General features: G+C 37.9%; 1 protein-coding gene across 2 annotated transcripts; it reads right to left on the minus strand.

Moving 5' to 3' along the window:
• Window positions 1-1,005: 1,005 nt before the first annotated feature.
• Window positions 1,006-14,425, minus strand: prpsap1 (phosphoribosyl pyrophosphate synthetase-associated protein 1). Of its 2 annotated transcripts, XM_060892257.1 has the most exons (11): window positions 14,200-14,425; window positions 12,275-12,327; window positions 11,866-11,932; window positions 11,440-11,612; window positions 10,805-10,920; window positions 10,173-10,228; window positions 8,298-8,443; window positions 7,564-7,602; window positions 4,274-4,344; window positions 3,561-3,707; window positions 1,006-2,087 (listed from the first exon to the last, which is right to left on the minus strand). In XM_060892257.1, the coding sequence occupies exons 1-11, from the start codon at window positions 14,280-14,282 to the stop codon at window positions 1,929-1,931; spliced, it is 1,110 nt and encodes a 369-aa protein (XP_060748240.1). In that variant the 5' UTR covers window positions 14,283-14,425; the 3' UTR covers window positions 1,006-1,928. The 2 variants fall into 2 exon arrangements, with proteins under 2 accessions (XP_060748240.1, XP_060748241.1); XM_060892258.1 differs by lacking the exon at window positions 7,564-7,602 and having other exon boundaries at window positions 14,200-14,422.
• Between the last annotated feature and the right edge of the window lie 2,239 nt (window positions 14,426-16,664).

The following is a 16,664-nucleotide window of genomic DNA, read 5'->3' on the forward strand; positions in this document are numbered from 1 at the left end:
AGATTTTAGTACGTCTACTTCATTGTTATTCATATACCAGTTTCCTTAGCAACAAGTGGAGATAGTATACTGTACACTGCTGTTTTCATGTGCTCACTAAAGCAGCACTATATCGCGTCCGTGACTAAGCAGTCAGATCCAGAAATACATACAGACTGACCGAGAAGTCTTTCCACACTATGTATTGTGATATTATTCTTTACACCTACTTCATACAGCACAGACAGTTACACGCATCCACACATTTCCTCTTTCTGAGACAAGGTGTATTGTTCCCCAGAGCTGAAACGGGAAGTAATATTAATGTCAGGGCTGTACTTCCTCTTAAAAGTCTGGTTAAAACACACACACAGCTGCGTATCTGGTTCACCTGGGTCAGTTTGCATTTGACACCCAGACTGCTTGAGCCTACCATACGCAGGTAAGGGTTTAGCGAGAATATGAATGTTTTGTTGTAACTCAATTCTTTTAAGGAGTTTATAAATGAAAAACAGGACCGTTGTAAAGCTTGACCATGTCTTACCTAATACATCAGACTTTTATAACTGCATGCTGAGCTGAACTATGTGTTAAGGAATGAAGAGTTAAAAAGAGATTCATACTGCAAGTAGCCTGAAAAATATCCCAGCTGATGTCTTTGCCCCTTGACTTGGTCTAAGCTCCTCAGTGTCCCCAGAGTTACCCTGAGGAGTTTTGAGCAAGTAAAGGGTCTGTGACTAAATCATATAACGAGATCCTTTCAGTAGCTAGTTGACACTAAAAAAAAATCAGTATTTTATACTAAGCTATTGATGCAGTACTGGAGACAGAATGAATGAGGAATGTGATCTGTGAATCTGTTCATGGTGACTGATTATTTTTTACCGGTACATGATTTCTTTGTGGGTTGAGTAGATGTTATAGCAGATCTTATAGCAGATCTTGTAGCAGATCTTATATTTCAAAGTAATCGTTCATGATTTTATGTTTATGATTCATATTTACATCAATAAAGACACAGTGAAGCTCTAAAAATTCAACCCTTTTCTTTATTTACAAAAATATGGTAATAAATCAACTTCAGTGAAATAATTTCACAAACAAAAAGAAAGAAAAAAAAAGAAATCTGTTTTGAATAGTTGGAATGCAGCCCAGATGAGCTGAAAGCCAGCAGATACGAAAGAATAACGAGGAAATAACTTTGAATATGGTTGCCGAAGCAACTGCTGTCGCTCTCAGAGAGTCACACTAACTCACCACCTGTCTGAATGCCACACAACAGGAATAAGCTACGGACAGGAAGTGGAAGTGATGGGGAGATGTTGCAAAGAACACTGTGAAAAGTGAGTGTGGAAAGAGCTGAACGGTAGAGAAATGAACCGTAGCAACTCTGTATTCAGTCAAATGAAAAATGTGCACAAGTCGCAAAGTATAGGTACACAACAATGACATGACGGAAACCGCATGGCTTAGACACAAAGACATGCAAGTTTTAGGTTTACATTTTTAGAATTAAGAGCTATCCGCTCTTAACCAACAAATCAACACAATGCTTATCTATAGCTCTAGAGTTTTAGGTCATATTGGCTCAAGCATTCATTGTTATTTTTTATTAAAGCACTTTCTGAAACAATATTTGTGTATAGTAATCAGTTCTGACCAAATGCCTTTAGCTGGCAGGCTACTTCAGCAAGCTTTAGGACTCATATGCATATGTATCAGGTGCTGTAGTATCACTTCTAATAGTGCAGATGTATAACAGCAACAGTTACTGTCAGTTCCTAAAATGAACGTAACTTAATGTTGTATTTAACCTTGCCTTAAATGATTAGTTTCGTATAGATTTAAATAAAATAATATTCTTGGATTAAATAATTGTTTTTAAAGAAAACCTGGCACTTCCAGGAGAAAGTATAGACCTTCCTTCCACAGTGAGGTCACAGCTCAGTCTAATCATCTACAGTGATGTTGCGGAACAGGTAAGCCATGGACTCGCCGTTGTGAATGCGACGAATGGCTTCGGCAAGGATCATGCTCACATCCACAGTCTTGATCTTGGGGCACTGCAGCTTCTGCACCTCGTGTGGGACGGTATTCGTCACCACCACCTATAAATAAAAGAGCAGTCCACAGAATTATCACCATCCTTCATGGTAAATCCTGGTATAAGTGTATACACTTGTATACAGGACCTCAAACCTACAGAACCAAACAGTTGTGTTGTGATGACTATTCTGATTCAAGTAACAATGCCAAGTCTCTTCCTGTAAATGTCTAACAAGGTTGCAGACTCTTGGAGAAGACTCTTGGTCCACCCTTGTATGCAGAATGTGTCAAGTACGTTTAAAATTTTTAGGTTTGTGGATTTCCCTTCAATTCAGACCACATTCAATTCAGATTTTGCACATGTTCTTGTATTTCTTTATTCATTTCTGTGTTCGTTTGAAAGTATGTTTGGCTCACTATCTACTGTTATGTTTGAACCTCTTGTAAGAAGCAACTAGGTTTCTATTCTGGTACTTAGCAGAAATGATGATACCAGTGATCTTCACAAGAGCCAGTGAACCACAAGCCACAAAACTCCAAATTTTACAAGTGCTTTTCCATGTATGGAAATACAAGGAACGGCCAAACATGCTGAAAAAAAAAAGAAACTTTGTTTTTGGTCTGCATGCCCAACTAGTTTTATTTTAGTCTCATCTGAGCACAAGGCACAATGCTAACTTTAATTCTAATGGCGCTTGGTTCAGCTGCTGCACTTTTATGAAGTACTTCTTTCTTGCAATTTATCCAAACAGCTGCTTGATAATATGAAAGTGATTCTGTACATTGTACAGTTAAAAACTGTGATCCTGGGCATCACAGTTAAAAACTGTGGTCCTGGGCACTTTCCCCCCACCTCATTCACCATCTTCTTTAATGTGTGAGGTGACAGTGTGTCAAGAAATGTTGGCCATTATAAAAGCAAGTAGTTCCAACAAACACGAAACAAAGAAAATGATTTCTCATTGTTTGAGTGAACAATTTGAATGATTGTGTGTCATGTGCTCATTTATTTTCAGTGAATTTGTAAGAGTGTCAATGAATGTGGACGCTAGTGAAATGTATTTTAAATGTAAGAAATAGGTCTTTTTATATGAGTAAAGTAAAACATTTCAAAAATATAATGGGATTTCTGTAATACTGATATATTTTATCTGTCTTTTATCTGTCTTTTTCTGTAATACTGATAAATACTGATAAAAAATAAATAAATAAAATGTGTACTACCCAAACTAGCTAATGAACCAAGAACAGCTTCTAAATATAAACAAACCCTTATAGAAAATGTTCTCAGTCAGTTTGCATCCCCTGGTGGATTTTCTCTAACTGGTAGTCTGTGTCACAGACATGCCAACACTGGCATAGCATTCATTAGCTGTTACTACATTTAGCTTCACTCAGCATGCATTTTGGTTATATGGGGAAAGAGAACATAGAACATGTTTTTATATATATGTTTGTTTATATATATATATATATATTTATTTATTTATGTATGTATGTATTTATTTAAAAAAAACAAAACAAAGGAAAATGACCTCATCTATGGCAGACTCCTCGATGAGGCGTGGAGCATCGGCTGACAGCAGGCCATGGGTGGCCATGATGTAGATCTTATAGGCTCCTCTCTCCTTCAGGATCTCAGCTGATGCCACAAAGTCTTCCACATCATCTATGATGTCATCCTAGATAAGGGTTTATAATAAGTGCAATGTATTTCACACACACAAACAACATGATCTTATCACTGAACTATGGAGCTGACTGAGATGCACCAATGGGCTTCTACAATGTTCAGATACAAACTGTAAAAGTTCTTTAACTGGCATGTAATATATGGAAGGTGTATCTGCACTCCTCTTGGTTAACCACTGAAACTACTGTGGGTAAAATTCAGGAAGATAACCAGAAACAGGTAGCAGGCCAGGTCATAAATAGCATCTCACAACGGTCACTTGTTTTGCACATTGTATTCAAACAATAAAATAAGCACTAATGCTCGAGGAACTGGTCTGCCTCATGAAGACCACACACCTATCATGTGGCAAACAACTAACAGGAATGTATCATTTATGTAAAGAGATGCAGAGGTTGTAGCTATTAAACTGGCAGCTCTGTGTTGTAAATATTTAAAGCGGACACCTCAGCTTTGGTCCTGAAATAAAATCAACTGATGATACTGCGTTAACCTGATATCAGTAGTACAGCAAATACTCTGAAGAATAATAGAGAAAGGAAAGGTGCATCTTACGATTATGATGGCGATGCGTCCTCCAACATCTCCCACCACTGTGATGGGTGGTTTCTCCTTGGCCATCATCACTAGAAAAACAGATTTCAACAGGTTTACATTTTCATTCTTAAAACAGGAGGTTAAACGTTAAATGAAAAAGACTTCAGTGTCAGTGTAGATCGGGTAAGATGGATCCAAGCATACGTAATATTCTAACATAACTAATGCCTAAACTATAATTAACTACCACTAGCCCTTCTTATACCACAGAGCTGTTGATCTCTGAATCTGATCGTTCAGAAGGTATTCCTTATAAATATTATTCAATCTTAGGTTCATGTTAATTATTTAATTCTTCTCAAATTTCTATCCTTGCATTTCATATGATGTTGCACTGTACAATTCCTGCCATTTTGAGGACTGAATATGGAACTGACGACATCAATGTTATTGTGTGTGCGCTTCGATAAGAGGATTAGTCATTTATACTTTCTTAATAAAACTGACTACATACATCTTCAACAAGCAGCAATGCAGCAGATCCTGTCTTATCAACATCCTTCTGCTGAAACATTCTAGGATACTTTACTTAATAAAGGCTTTTAGGTACTGTGCTCTCTGGAATAGCGAGCGAGTTGTGTATGAGACAAACATATAAGGAACCCAATATAATTGCAATCAGCGTTTCAAGGAGAAGAGCACAGTTTGCTTCAATCAACTACTTATTCTCTTCCATGGTACAGTAGATACTCATCCATAATGGTAGAATTTCCATAAACGGGAGCTGAACTCAAAGCCAGTTCAGCAAGTGACAGTATTAGATGGACAATATCATAAAATGCCTTCTAGAAGCTCCCGGCAAGAACCGGATGTTCCACTGAATTTAGCTCATTTTATTATTTTTCGAGGGAAAGAAATTCATAACGTTTCAGGGATTTCTTTTTTGTTTTACTTTTATACTAATTTTTTTTTGACAGTCTTAAAAGAACACATTTGCATCAATATAACAATAGTTAAATATTTAAGGAGCTGGAAAGAGCATAGCAGGTTAACGCCTGATTACATGGTGATTTGAACTCCTCGTCGTTTTAGTTAATGACATTTGTTATGAAGTATTGCTGCTTAGGCATGGACACGGTTTTCAGGTAAAATGGTGGGTTTATGAATCAAACAAACCGTGTGAAAATCAGATTTTGAATTGTTGCTCAAATGAAGTTCAGTCAGTATGGATTTAATTGAGGTTTAACAAACACAGCATCTGTATGAAGCGGTTTGTCCCTTTGCGCCACCTTGCGGTGATTTTGTGAACAGGATCTACATGTAAATTTGTCTATGCCGTGGCAGTGGAAAGTCGAATTGGGGTTGATGCCCGACTTTAAGGTTTGTCTTGTACAGCAAAGCCAGAAATTCAGTCCCAAATATGACAAGGGCAACAGAATAACAGTGACTGAAATACAAGGATAGAAACAGTTCATTCACAGGGACTTGTATGTGAGGTTGCACAAGGCTAATAATAAACAAGTTGCTTTAAGAAGACCTTTAGTTAGTATTCATCAAAGGAGTCTGGTGAGTCAGCAGTTTTATGCCTCAGGAACATCTTAAAAACAGAAGACACTGATGTGTAGTTTCACAGGAACATTACAAACAGTATCATATTTTGTCTTTTCTGGTCTTATTAAGGACAATAAATTTATAGCTACTATAATGTACTAACTCGTCTCATGGATGTTCCACAACTATAAATGTAAAGAAAAAACATGAAGTGTCATTAATTAAAGAATAATCATTTTGTAATTGTTCAAATTCAAATTGCTGTGGTATAAAAAAAAGAATTAAATGCTTCGGAACGTGTTGCTGTCGTCAAATAATCAACTCGGCTGTGTGTTGGCCAGTGTCACTGACTCTTTCTTACTTAATAATCCTTAAACTTCGTCTGAGGAACTATGCAAACCTTAGTTAGTTCATAGTGCCTCACTACTGATGGTTTTCTTTGATGGTTCCCATTTTACCCCACCTACAATTCTGGCTACAATAGTAACCGCAAACTCATTGCAGCACATGCCATGCAGAAATCAAAAAAAAATGTTTTTTTGTCCAATCATGAAGAAGGATTTGTCCAAGAGACTTGTACACAAAAGTCTGTGCATATCAGATGCAATGGAAACACCTAGGATTTGTTACTCAAAGCCAGCACATCTGGCTGGGACTACTGAAATTCAGGGGCCGGTCAATACTGCAGGGCCGTTATTAATGTATATTTAAGCCTTCTGTCAGAGCAAAGGCACAAGGAAAGACAACCAACAAACACACTTGCACACCTGAAGTAGGTTTAACACACAGGGGCAGTCTGCATGGAGTGGAGCAAGTAAAAAGTTAAACATGCCATCAACACATGCCTTTAAACTAGCAAGGCAAAATACAGTCATTTACTTAAAGGTATATTAATTTGTGACTCTGTAAATAAGTAAATAGCCTTTTCTTTCACAGTTACTTGTAACGTGCTCTAATTTTAATCCATGCAGCCATGCTATTGTCAGTTGATCTAGGAAAAGAAAAATAAAGATATGTTACTTGTACTTAGTCTCGGAATAAAACTAGACTTTTATGTCCTTACTCATAAAAATTCATAACCTTAACCATAGCCTTTTATTTGTACTATCAGACTATTGGTTGTGTCGTTCTTTTCCTCAAGGTCATGTGTTTCCAAGGCCTTGCAGAGGTCTTGGTTTCAAGCAGCTAGAACTAGTCTAAACATCTAATCTACAGAGTTCTCCACAAGCAGGCATGACGTGTTGATTAGCAATATTTAGGCCAGATCAAACCCAAAGATTTTAATGCCCGATATATATATATATATCAAGCATTAAATGGTTCCAATCATTCAAAAGGGATGATGATTCCGAAAGATTTTTAAATGAATCACTTCATTTGAGGTTTCTCAATCCTGACTGGAAGCACTCTGAAATGTATACATCTGTTTCTACTTACAGTACTCAGAAATAAGTGCAAAAATAAAGTCAGCACATTAAACATCAACTCAAACTATGAGATTTGTGATGGATGGAACTGACTACAAAAATGGTGCATGGGACAATGCAACATCAAAGAGATCTGAATAGGTAAGAAACCTTGATCGTTCTTAATACAATGATGGAAATTCATCATTATCATAGCTATGCATGGAAGGAGCACAGAATGCTTTTAGCTGCAGGTATTGAGAGCCCTCAGTTACTGCATGCATGCACAGAGGAACCGTTTCAGTGTGGTCACTGTTGTGATCAGAAGCAAGAGAGAGTTAACCATCGTACTTGGAAGCTCTATGCCTGGGAACGGAGCTTGTTGCTTGCCTATTATCAACAAATAAACACCACATTATATAATGTCCACACAGACAGCTCATAAAACACAGAAAGATGAAAGCGAGACTTCAAAAATCCTCAGAATCCACTCAGAAATGAGCTAGGCTACTTTAGATCGGTATTCTTCACTGCTGTTGGTGTAAATTTGAATGTTTTCTGTCTAAATCATCAGAATACAGCATTCTCTTTTCCTTCTTTTTTTTTCTTCCATGAATTGTATGTTATATATCTCTTAGAGGTCCCTCTGAGAATTGTCCAAGTCCACATGACATATATACAACAAGCACAAATGAAACAGAATTAATAACTGGATAATAATAAGAAATAATAATTGTACAAAACTGAAAAAAACAGTAGTCCCAAAAAAGACTGTCAACCAGTTAAAACACTCAGTTTTGGACATTTCCAAACATTAAAAGGAATTAGATGATGACGTGTGCTTTAAATTTAAATAATGCAAAGCCGTGCGAGAGAGTGCTTCAGAAGTTAGTATGAAGATTTGGCCCTTATTACCACTCCCCCTCCCTTACTGCAGAGAAAGCATCTGTACCCAGTGGCATCAATATCTATATATTTAAGCGGCGGCTCTGTTAATAGTCTTTTGGGCAAAGCCTTCTATGCTAAGGCCTTGAATAATTGTGTTGCTCTGAGAGGGTTTATTTGTCTGTACTGGTGAGTCTTACATGGCAGCTCAAGGCCTGGGTGGCCGGAAGTGTTGCGCACGCAAGGAGGAGAGTGTCGTCCGTCTGCCATATCCGATTCGGAGCACTGAGGCTCTCCGTGAATTACAGCCAGGCCCAGACGTAGCCTCTCCGCATATGACTGAGCCCTATGACCAGCACATACAGAAAGAAAGATCTCTGAAAAAATGTGCAGATAACAGTTCTGGAAAAGTGAAATGTTCAATTTAAATGTACTTGAGCATAAAGAGCTTTGAAGCACACTTGTACATAAGGTGTACTAATAAAAATAAATGCACTAATTAAAAGAAAACCTAATGGCATTCATTTTATACAGCTAAGGAGTAATTAAGGAAAAGGTTTCCTAATAAAATGTTATTATTTTACAAATATCAATAAAACCTTTTTTCTGTTCATATTAGCACAGAAACTGTTGAACTTACAAAAAGAAACAGAATATTGGCTATAGGATGGTATAGGATTGGTATAATAGGATTATTGGTTGCTCAAGCACGTTCATCTTAAAGGTGGGGTCTCCGTTGTTTGAGAAGTGCTTCAGCAAACTGAGTCACGACGACAAACAAAATAAAAATCAAAACAAATGTGTAGCCAATGAGCAGAAAGGGGCGTGACTTGTCAATATGTGTGGAGAGAGTGTTCAGTGCGAATGTGTGACATTAGCAGAAAGCGGTTTCAGCATTGACATGGAGGATAAAAACAAAGAAAGAAAGCGAAGAAAGGCTTACGATAAGGCAAGAAGTAGGACCCGTGTTAATATAGGATCAGCTTTCCAGCGCTGGAGAGAACTGAAGGAGCGGGAAGCTAAACGCTGTTACTAGCAAAACATGGTTGTAGCTGCTTCTCTACATTACTATGATAGAAAAGAGGTGTTATTTGTGTAGTAACAGCGTTTAGCTCAGGAGTTATTGACTTGGGAAACTCCAATCTGTGAATATGCGGCCAACTTTACTTAAGACGCAGAGGTTGTTTGTTTTGGTGATTTCAAATGTCAACATTGGCTTTCAAACAACGGAGACTCCACCTTTAAGCAGTAACACTGGACTTCCATCAACACAGGCTTGAATTTACAGCAATATAATTTGCTTCAAGGTAGCCAAGTATGTTTATCTTGTTTAGTACCGATATAAACAAGACTGCATCTTTAAGTATCACCCAGGTTCCAGATGTTTGCATACAGGTATTAGGTAAAAAAATAAAAAAATAAAAGTCAACGATGAAGACAATGATGTCTGTAACATACAGCAAACAGCCATAACATTAAAACCGCCTGAATAATACTGTGTATATTTTTGATGCCACCGAATCAAAATATATGTCAAGCCATGAATTCCACAAGACCTCTGAAGGTATGCTGTTGTATCTGGCACAAAAAATGTTAGCAGTAGATCTATAAGCCTCCATAGATCAGACTTGTTTGTCCAGCTCATCCCACAGATGTTTAATTTTTGGCTTGAGGTTTGGGGAATATAGAGGCCAAGTCAACAACTTGAACTCTTTGCCATGTTCCTCAAACCATTCCTGAACTTTATCTCGTAATCAAATTTCAGCGCTTGTCACAGTGGCTTATATCCTTATGCTTGCCCATTTTTCCTGCTTCCAACACAACAACTTTGAGAACAGACTGTTCACTTGCTGACTAATATATCCCGCTCCTTCTCAGGTGTAACGAGATAATCAATGTTAGTCACTTCAGCTGTCAGTGTTTTTATGTTATGGCAGATTGTACATGAACATAAAGTAGTGTGTGATACAACATTGTTAAAAATCTAAGACATTCAAACAGAATAAATGGCATGCAACACATATTACAAACAAATTGTGATCAGGTACAGGTCGGACTAGAGACAGTAACAATACCTTTTTGCAGCAGAGGGAGACTTTGCAACAATAATGGCATTTCTGTAATCAGGGACCTGAAGGAAAATACATTTGATATGAAATATCAAAATTATCAAATATCAAAATATATATTTTCTTTTATAGAAAAAATAGCCGTGGCGTATTTAGGTGCACGTCGGCTGGTATGAGGAATTTCACTCAAAAGCACTTTTCACACTGCACTTAACCCTGGGTTTGAAGCACCACTTTGTACGCAGGTTTATGAAACCCTGATCAGAAGCACGTGCGGCTTGTGCGTAGTGAACCCTGCATTGTACAGTGTGGGAATAATGCAGGGATAAGATATTACAGATATTAGAGAATTGATGTGGTGATATTTTTTTACTCACTGGAGGAAAGCGTAAGTGGTTATATGCCGTTATTTAAACTGGTCACGTGCTGTGTCTGTCTAATCATGGTTGCTGACACAAACAAGGATATTAACACTGAGTTTAGGAATGTACGTCAGATTATGAATACACAGGATTAATTGTTAACCTGGGTAAAGTATAAGCAGTGTGAAACAGCTTTATAATGAAATAGTTAACCCTAGGTTTAGAATAAGCCAGAGTTAAGGATTTCAAGTGGTAAAAGCCCTAAAGTGAATTTACCTCTTCTTGAATGTACTGTAATAGGAACGGAGAAGCACGCAGGTTATCCACAGGGAAACTGAAGAAACCCTGGATCTCCTTCTGATGCAGGTCCATAGTGATGATGTGTGTTAAACCTGATTAACGGTGACATAAAAATAAAAAAGAGGAATCCATTCAATCTGAAAACTATTATGCATGATTTTGTTACTACACAGCAATTCTTTTATTATCCACATCAGTACTAGAGTTGCAACTGAGCATTCCTTGTACTAGAACTCCTTAATCCTTTAGCAAACAAAATAAATAATACACTGAGCACCACAAGCCATTTTTGGAGTGTTCAGCGCTCTAAGTTTTCAATATCACATAAGTACCAAATCACACGTTCCCAAAGGCTAAAACAAAAAGGTTGCCAAACTCTACATTTATTTCACTACAAGAAGTATATAAGACTTATTTCCTACACTATATATTGCACTGCATACTGCATCCTATATAGATATAGATAAAGGATTTGGGATTCGACCAAACAACGGAGAAAAGTAATTCTAATGAAAAACAAACATTGCAATGTAAATGCAAATGGACTGCATTGGGTTCTATTAACAAAGCTACCTAACAAAGCTACATCTACCACTACATCTATTTGATACCTGCTTTGGCAAGCATGGAAGCCAACAGCTTGCACACTATGGATCCTCTCTTCCTCATCTTGCACTGCTTGCTATACGGAAAATAAGGGATAACTCCGATAATGTTTTTGGCGCAGGAGGTCTTCAGTGCATATGCCATGACGAGCAGCTCCATGATCGCTGTGTTAACATCTCTGAAAAACACACAAACACACACGTATGTACAAACTGATCAAACAAATTATATTCCCAGCGAAGTAAAGAACTCATCCTATTGTACAAGTTAGAATTGGTGCATAAAATCAGAGTAGTTCACCATAACTGCTATTTGTAAAAGAGTTAAATGCTACAGAGGAATCATTTTGTAACATCAGTAGACAATTTATTCAGTTTACACAGACATTTAGTCCTTGAGAATTATGTCTGACTCTCAAAAATGTGCCTTACCTGGGAATGGTCTGAATGATAAAGATGGTTTGGCCTCGAACAGACTCTTTTACATCAACTCTAGTCTCTGTGACAGAAAGAGAAACTAAAATGTCAAAACCTTTCAGTACTGTTAGATTTACAGGTGGGATTATGAACTGACATACACCTTACAAGAGGCCTCATAAAATTCTCAATTTTCTAAACATTGTGCAAACATTCACTGAAGCTCAAGAAAGCAACACACATTAACAGCCAGGGGGTATAAACTTTTGAACAGGATGAACGATGTAAATTTTTTTAATTATTACCATTGTGCAGATTTTGTAAGTATTTCTAAGAATAAGAAGAAAGCTTAATTCATTTTTAAACTGGCAACCTGCCAAAGCCCTGTATACATAAATCGTACGATAATGAGAGTTGGCTTCACCTCTATTTGCCTCCTGGTACACAACAGACTTGCCCAACTCCACGCCAAGACGCCTACGGAGTCAAAAAGAAATCAAGTACAATTTTATAGTCTGTATATCATTACATGGAAATCAGCATGGCTAGAGGAAAACTAGCTCTTACAACAGATAGAATAGGGATGAATACATATTTCTATATACTCGGTCTTAATATCTGAGTATTATTGAATAGAGGTAGATTTACGATGTTCTAGCACGATCAGAAGAAAGCATACTATCCACAAGCGTGTGGGCCTGCAGGTTAGGAGAATCCGTAAAGCATATTCCTGAGATCTTCCTGAAAAAATCATTTATTCTTTCGTAGGCATCTCCATTATCGTCTTCATTAACTGCTTTATGGCAGGAATATATCTAGGATGAGATGTGCAGGCATTGCAGAGGACCATGCATACACACATTCACGCACTCATTTGCACCTGTTGTATTTGAATGTAAGAATCAGCATCCAGAATCAAAGAATAAAGTGGTTTCATTTTTAAGAGAACATAAAATAATTTGAGGTGTGTCTCAATAATGCAACAGAAAAGTTGCCAGAGTGGACATTTTTACCTTTCTTACAGGTTGTGCAGTAGTGTGCGGTCACATATAAAACTTGGTATACAAAAAGAGAAATAATCACTAACAGGAGATCTTGTGTGCCACTGTGTGATGCATTTGTTGATTTAATTCTTTCATTCCTTCATTCATTCCTCATCACCATTAACTACTTGGATTAATTGACTGTTTTGTATATATTTTTGTAAATATATACAAAACATATAACAGCGGTGTCTCAAGCAGTTAAGGTTCTGGGTTGTTGATAGAAGGATCAGCGTTCAAGCCCCAGCACTGCCAAGCTGCTACTGTTGGGCCCTTGAGCAAGGCCCTTAACACTCTCTGCTCCAGGAGTGCTGTATCATGTCTGACACTATGCTCTGACTCCAGACTCCAAACTTGGGATATGCAAAGTAAAAATTTTCACATAATGTATATTTGACAAAATAAAGGCTTCTAAAAAAAAAATAATAATAAAGTCTCAGAGTGGACCAGATTGCTAAAACCTTCTGGATTTCTTCCGGAATTACCTTTACTTTAAAAGGTAATTATTCCCTCTACAACATTTTGTGCAATGCAAACTTTGTCCATTAGTTGGAAAGGATCCACAGAGAAGCATTGCTGACACACACTACCATCACTGCAATGTCATTCAGGTGGTTTGCATTCAACTAAATAATCTGATAGTTATTAATCTGACAGTTACACACACTACTGCTGCTGCATATTGTACAAAAAGCAGAATATTGCACAATATTGTTATTTGCACTTCCCACACTTTATCTACATAACTGATCAGTCATATATTATGTATTCATATTTAATACTCATAATATCTATTGTATATCACATCCGCATTGTCTTGTATAGTCTGTATTGTCCTTGTGTATAGTATAGTGTTATATATGTCTGTACTTCTGAGAGTCACAAACAGCTGGAACCAAATTCCTTGTGTGTGTCAACAAACATGGCAAATAAACCGAAATAAATTCTATTTCTGATTCTGACGAATATTTTGTTTAACTCACAGCGTTGTATAAAAACAAACATGACACCTAGCCGAATGGTTAGCTAGCTTAAGCAGTTAGCTTTGTAATGTGGAATGACGAAGGGTTTAACTGAACAGACAGAGAGATAAACAAAAAAAAAACCCATACACTTGACTAGCTTCTGCTGCTTTTAAACTAATTAGCTATTCGGCTAGTAATTTTACGATGACGAGCTGCTTAGCTGACAGGTTATTAACTGTTAATAACGACCTAGCTAGCACAGTGACAAGCTTAGTTGGCTATTTTTAATGAACTAATCAGTGTGTGTATTGAGTTTGTGTGTGTATGAACATCATACATACTCAGTAATCTTCTTAGCAAGCTCGGTGCATGCTGCAGTGGAGTTAGCAGAGAAGACGCGATAACCGCTTTTCGGCACGTTCATTGTGAATAAAAGTAAACGAATTCTAACAATATAAACTTTAGACTGTCAGGTTGACAGAGTAAGATATTTTATCGTTTTCTTCTTTTTTTTTACTACAGGTTTATGCTGCTACTTGAGACAAATATCGCCTTTACTGCCGCCGGGAGGTTTGGAGAACCGCGCGCACACACACACACACACACACACACACACACACACGCACGCACGCACGCAGAGAGAGCAGGACTGGATTCTGATTGGCTGTGATCACAACTCGATCACAACCAATCTGAATCCAGTCCTGCTCTCTGTGTGTGCGGGACTGGATTCTGATTGGCTGTGATCGAGTTGGCGCCACAGAAAGTGGCTGTGAATACAACAATTCAGTTCAATTCAATTGAATCAGAGTCAGAATCAGAATCACGTTTATTTGCCATGTGTGTTGACACACACAAGGAATTTGGTTCCAGCTGTTTGTGACTCTCAGAAGTACAGACATATATATAAAACACTATACTATATACAAGGCAATGCAGATGTGATACAATATATATTATCTCTCACTCACTCACTCACTCATTTTCTACCGCTTATCCGAACTACCTCGGGTCACGGGGAGCCTGTGCCTATCTCAGGCGTCATCGGGCATCAAGGCAGGATACACCCTGGATGGAGTGCCAACCCATCGCAGGGCACACACACACTCTCTCATTCACTCACGCAATCACACACACTACAGGCAATTTTCCAGAGATGCCAATCAACCTACCATGCATGTCTTTGGACCGGGGGAGTACCCGGAGGAAACCCCCGAGGCACGGGGAGAACATGCAAACTCCACACACACAAGGCGGAGGCGGGAATCGAACCCCCAACCCTGGAGGTGTGAGGCGAACGTGTTAACCACTAAGCCACCGTGCCCCCCACAATAAATATTATGAGTATTAAATATGAATACATAATATATGACTGATCAGTTATGTAGATAAAGTGTGGGAAGTGCAAATAACAATATTGTGCAATATTATGCTTTTTGTACAAAATGCAGCAGCAGTAGTGTGTGTAACATACACGGATGATGTGATGACTGACAGTTCTGATAATGCAGTACCTATGCTATGAAGCAGTGAATATAATTATGGTGAGTTGTTAAACAGGGTGTGTCTGGCAATTTTAGTAAGCAAAGTTCTGTAGCACCTGCCAGAAGGGAGGAGCTGAAAGAGGTTGTGTCCAGCATGCGAAGGGTCAGTGGTGATTTTTCCTTCCCGGTTTCTGGTTCTTGTGTTGTACAGGTCCTGGGGAGTGGGCAGGGGCACAAATTATTTTTTCTGCTGTTTTAACCGTGCGTTGCAGTCTGTTTCTGTCCTGTTTTGTTGCTGCAAAAATTCCCTTGAATGGTAAAGGAAGAAACCCTGAGAGAAACACTGATTATAAATATACAGTCAGACAAATGTGGTTTTGCTGAGGAGATTTTTGTCCTCAAGACCCAATGGAGTTGGCATCTCCTCTTTAGTCCAACTGGAGCTGGTAAATCTCTAGATGCCTCAGGATCCTCATAGATTCAGCCTCATCTCAGTGGAGGTCCAAAATCTTCATGGCACGGAAGACAATCGGAGATGGTACAATTTCTGGATGCCTCGGGATGGGTAGAAAGAGAGAAGCAGTGGAGAGGGATTAACATAGTAACACAAAAGGATGATGTCATATGTAGTCAAGTAAATTTTCCATCCCTTTTTACCCCATCCAGCCATAGAAAGGGTGATTATAGGTTCTCACATGCTAAATGTTATTTGCTTATCATACAGGCATGACATAAGATAAACCAGATGTTCTTTGGGAGTGTAGGACAAAATGTAGCTTATTGTCCTATAAGATGTAATCATGGAATCAGTATGAGGTTGTGCACACACATGCATTTTTATCCTTTCTGGTATGTTTTATAATATCAGAACCTGTCTAAAATCTGCTAAGCCACCCCAGGTAATTTCTACATGCACTTTGTTTGTTTACAGCCCCACACATCCCTCAGCCAGCATTTCATTTCGTTTAGTCCCCTCCAGAAGTATTGGAAATGTATTGGTATCAGGTCAATTCACTGAAGACAAGTGAAGCCAAATACCTGTTTGAAAAGCCAGTGGTTTAGGTCAGTAGAATAGACTGTGAAATAGAAGATAGAGAACAGACATGGACTTGAAACAGCTGGACTAGAAAGTCTCCTTTATTTAAATCAAAGGAATGCACAATGCCACTGATTTTGTTTAGATCATTCAAATATATGAATAGAATGATATAAACCAAAGCAGTAATAAAAAGTATTGTAATACGAATTAAATATCACCGCTCATCTATTTTGTATTTCCAATTTATATGAAATATATAAAGTGATAGATAAATATGAAATTT

The sequence above is a fragment of the Tachysurus vachellii genome, chromosome 18 (genome assembly GCF_030014155.1).
Source record: "Tachysurus vachellii isolate PV-2020 chromosome 18, HZAU_Pvac_v1, whole genome shotgun sequence".
NCBI lineage: Eukaryota > Metazoa > Chordata > Actinopteri > Siluriformes > Bagridae > Tachysurus > Tachysurus vachellii.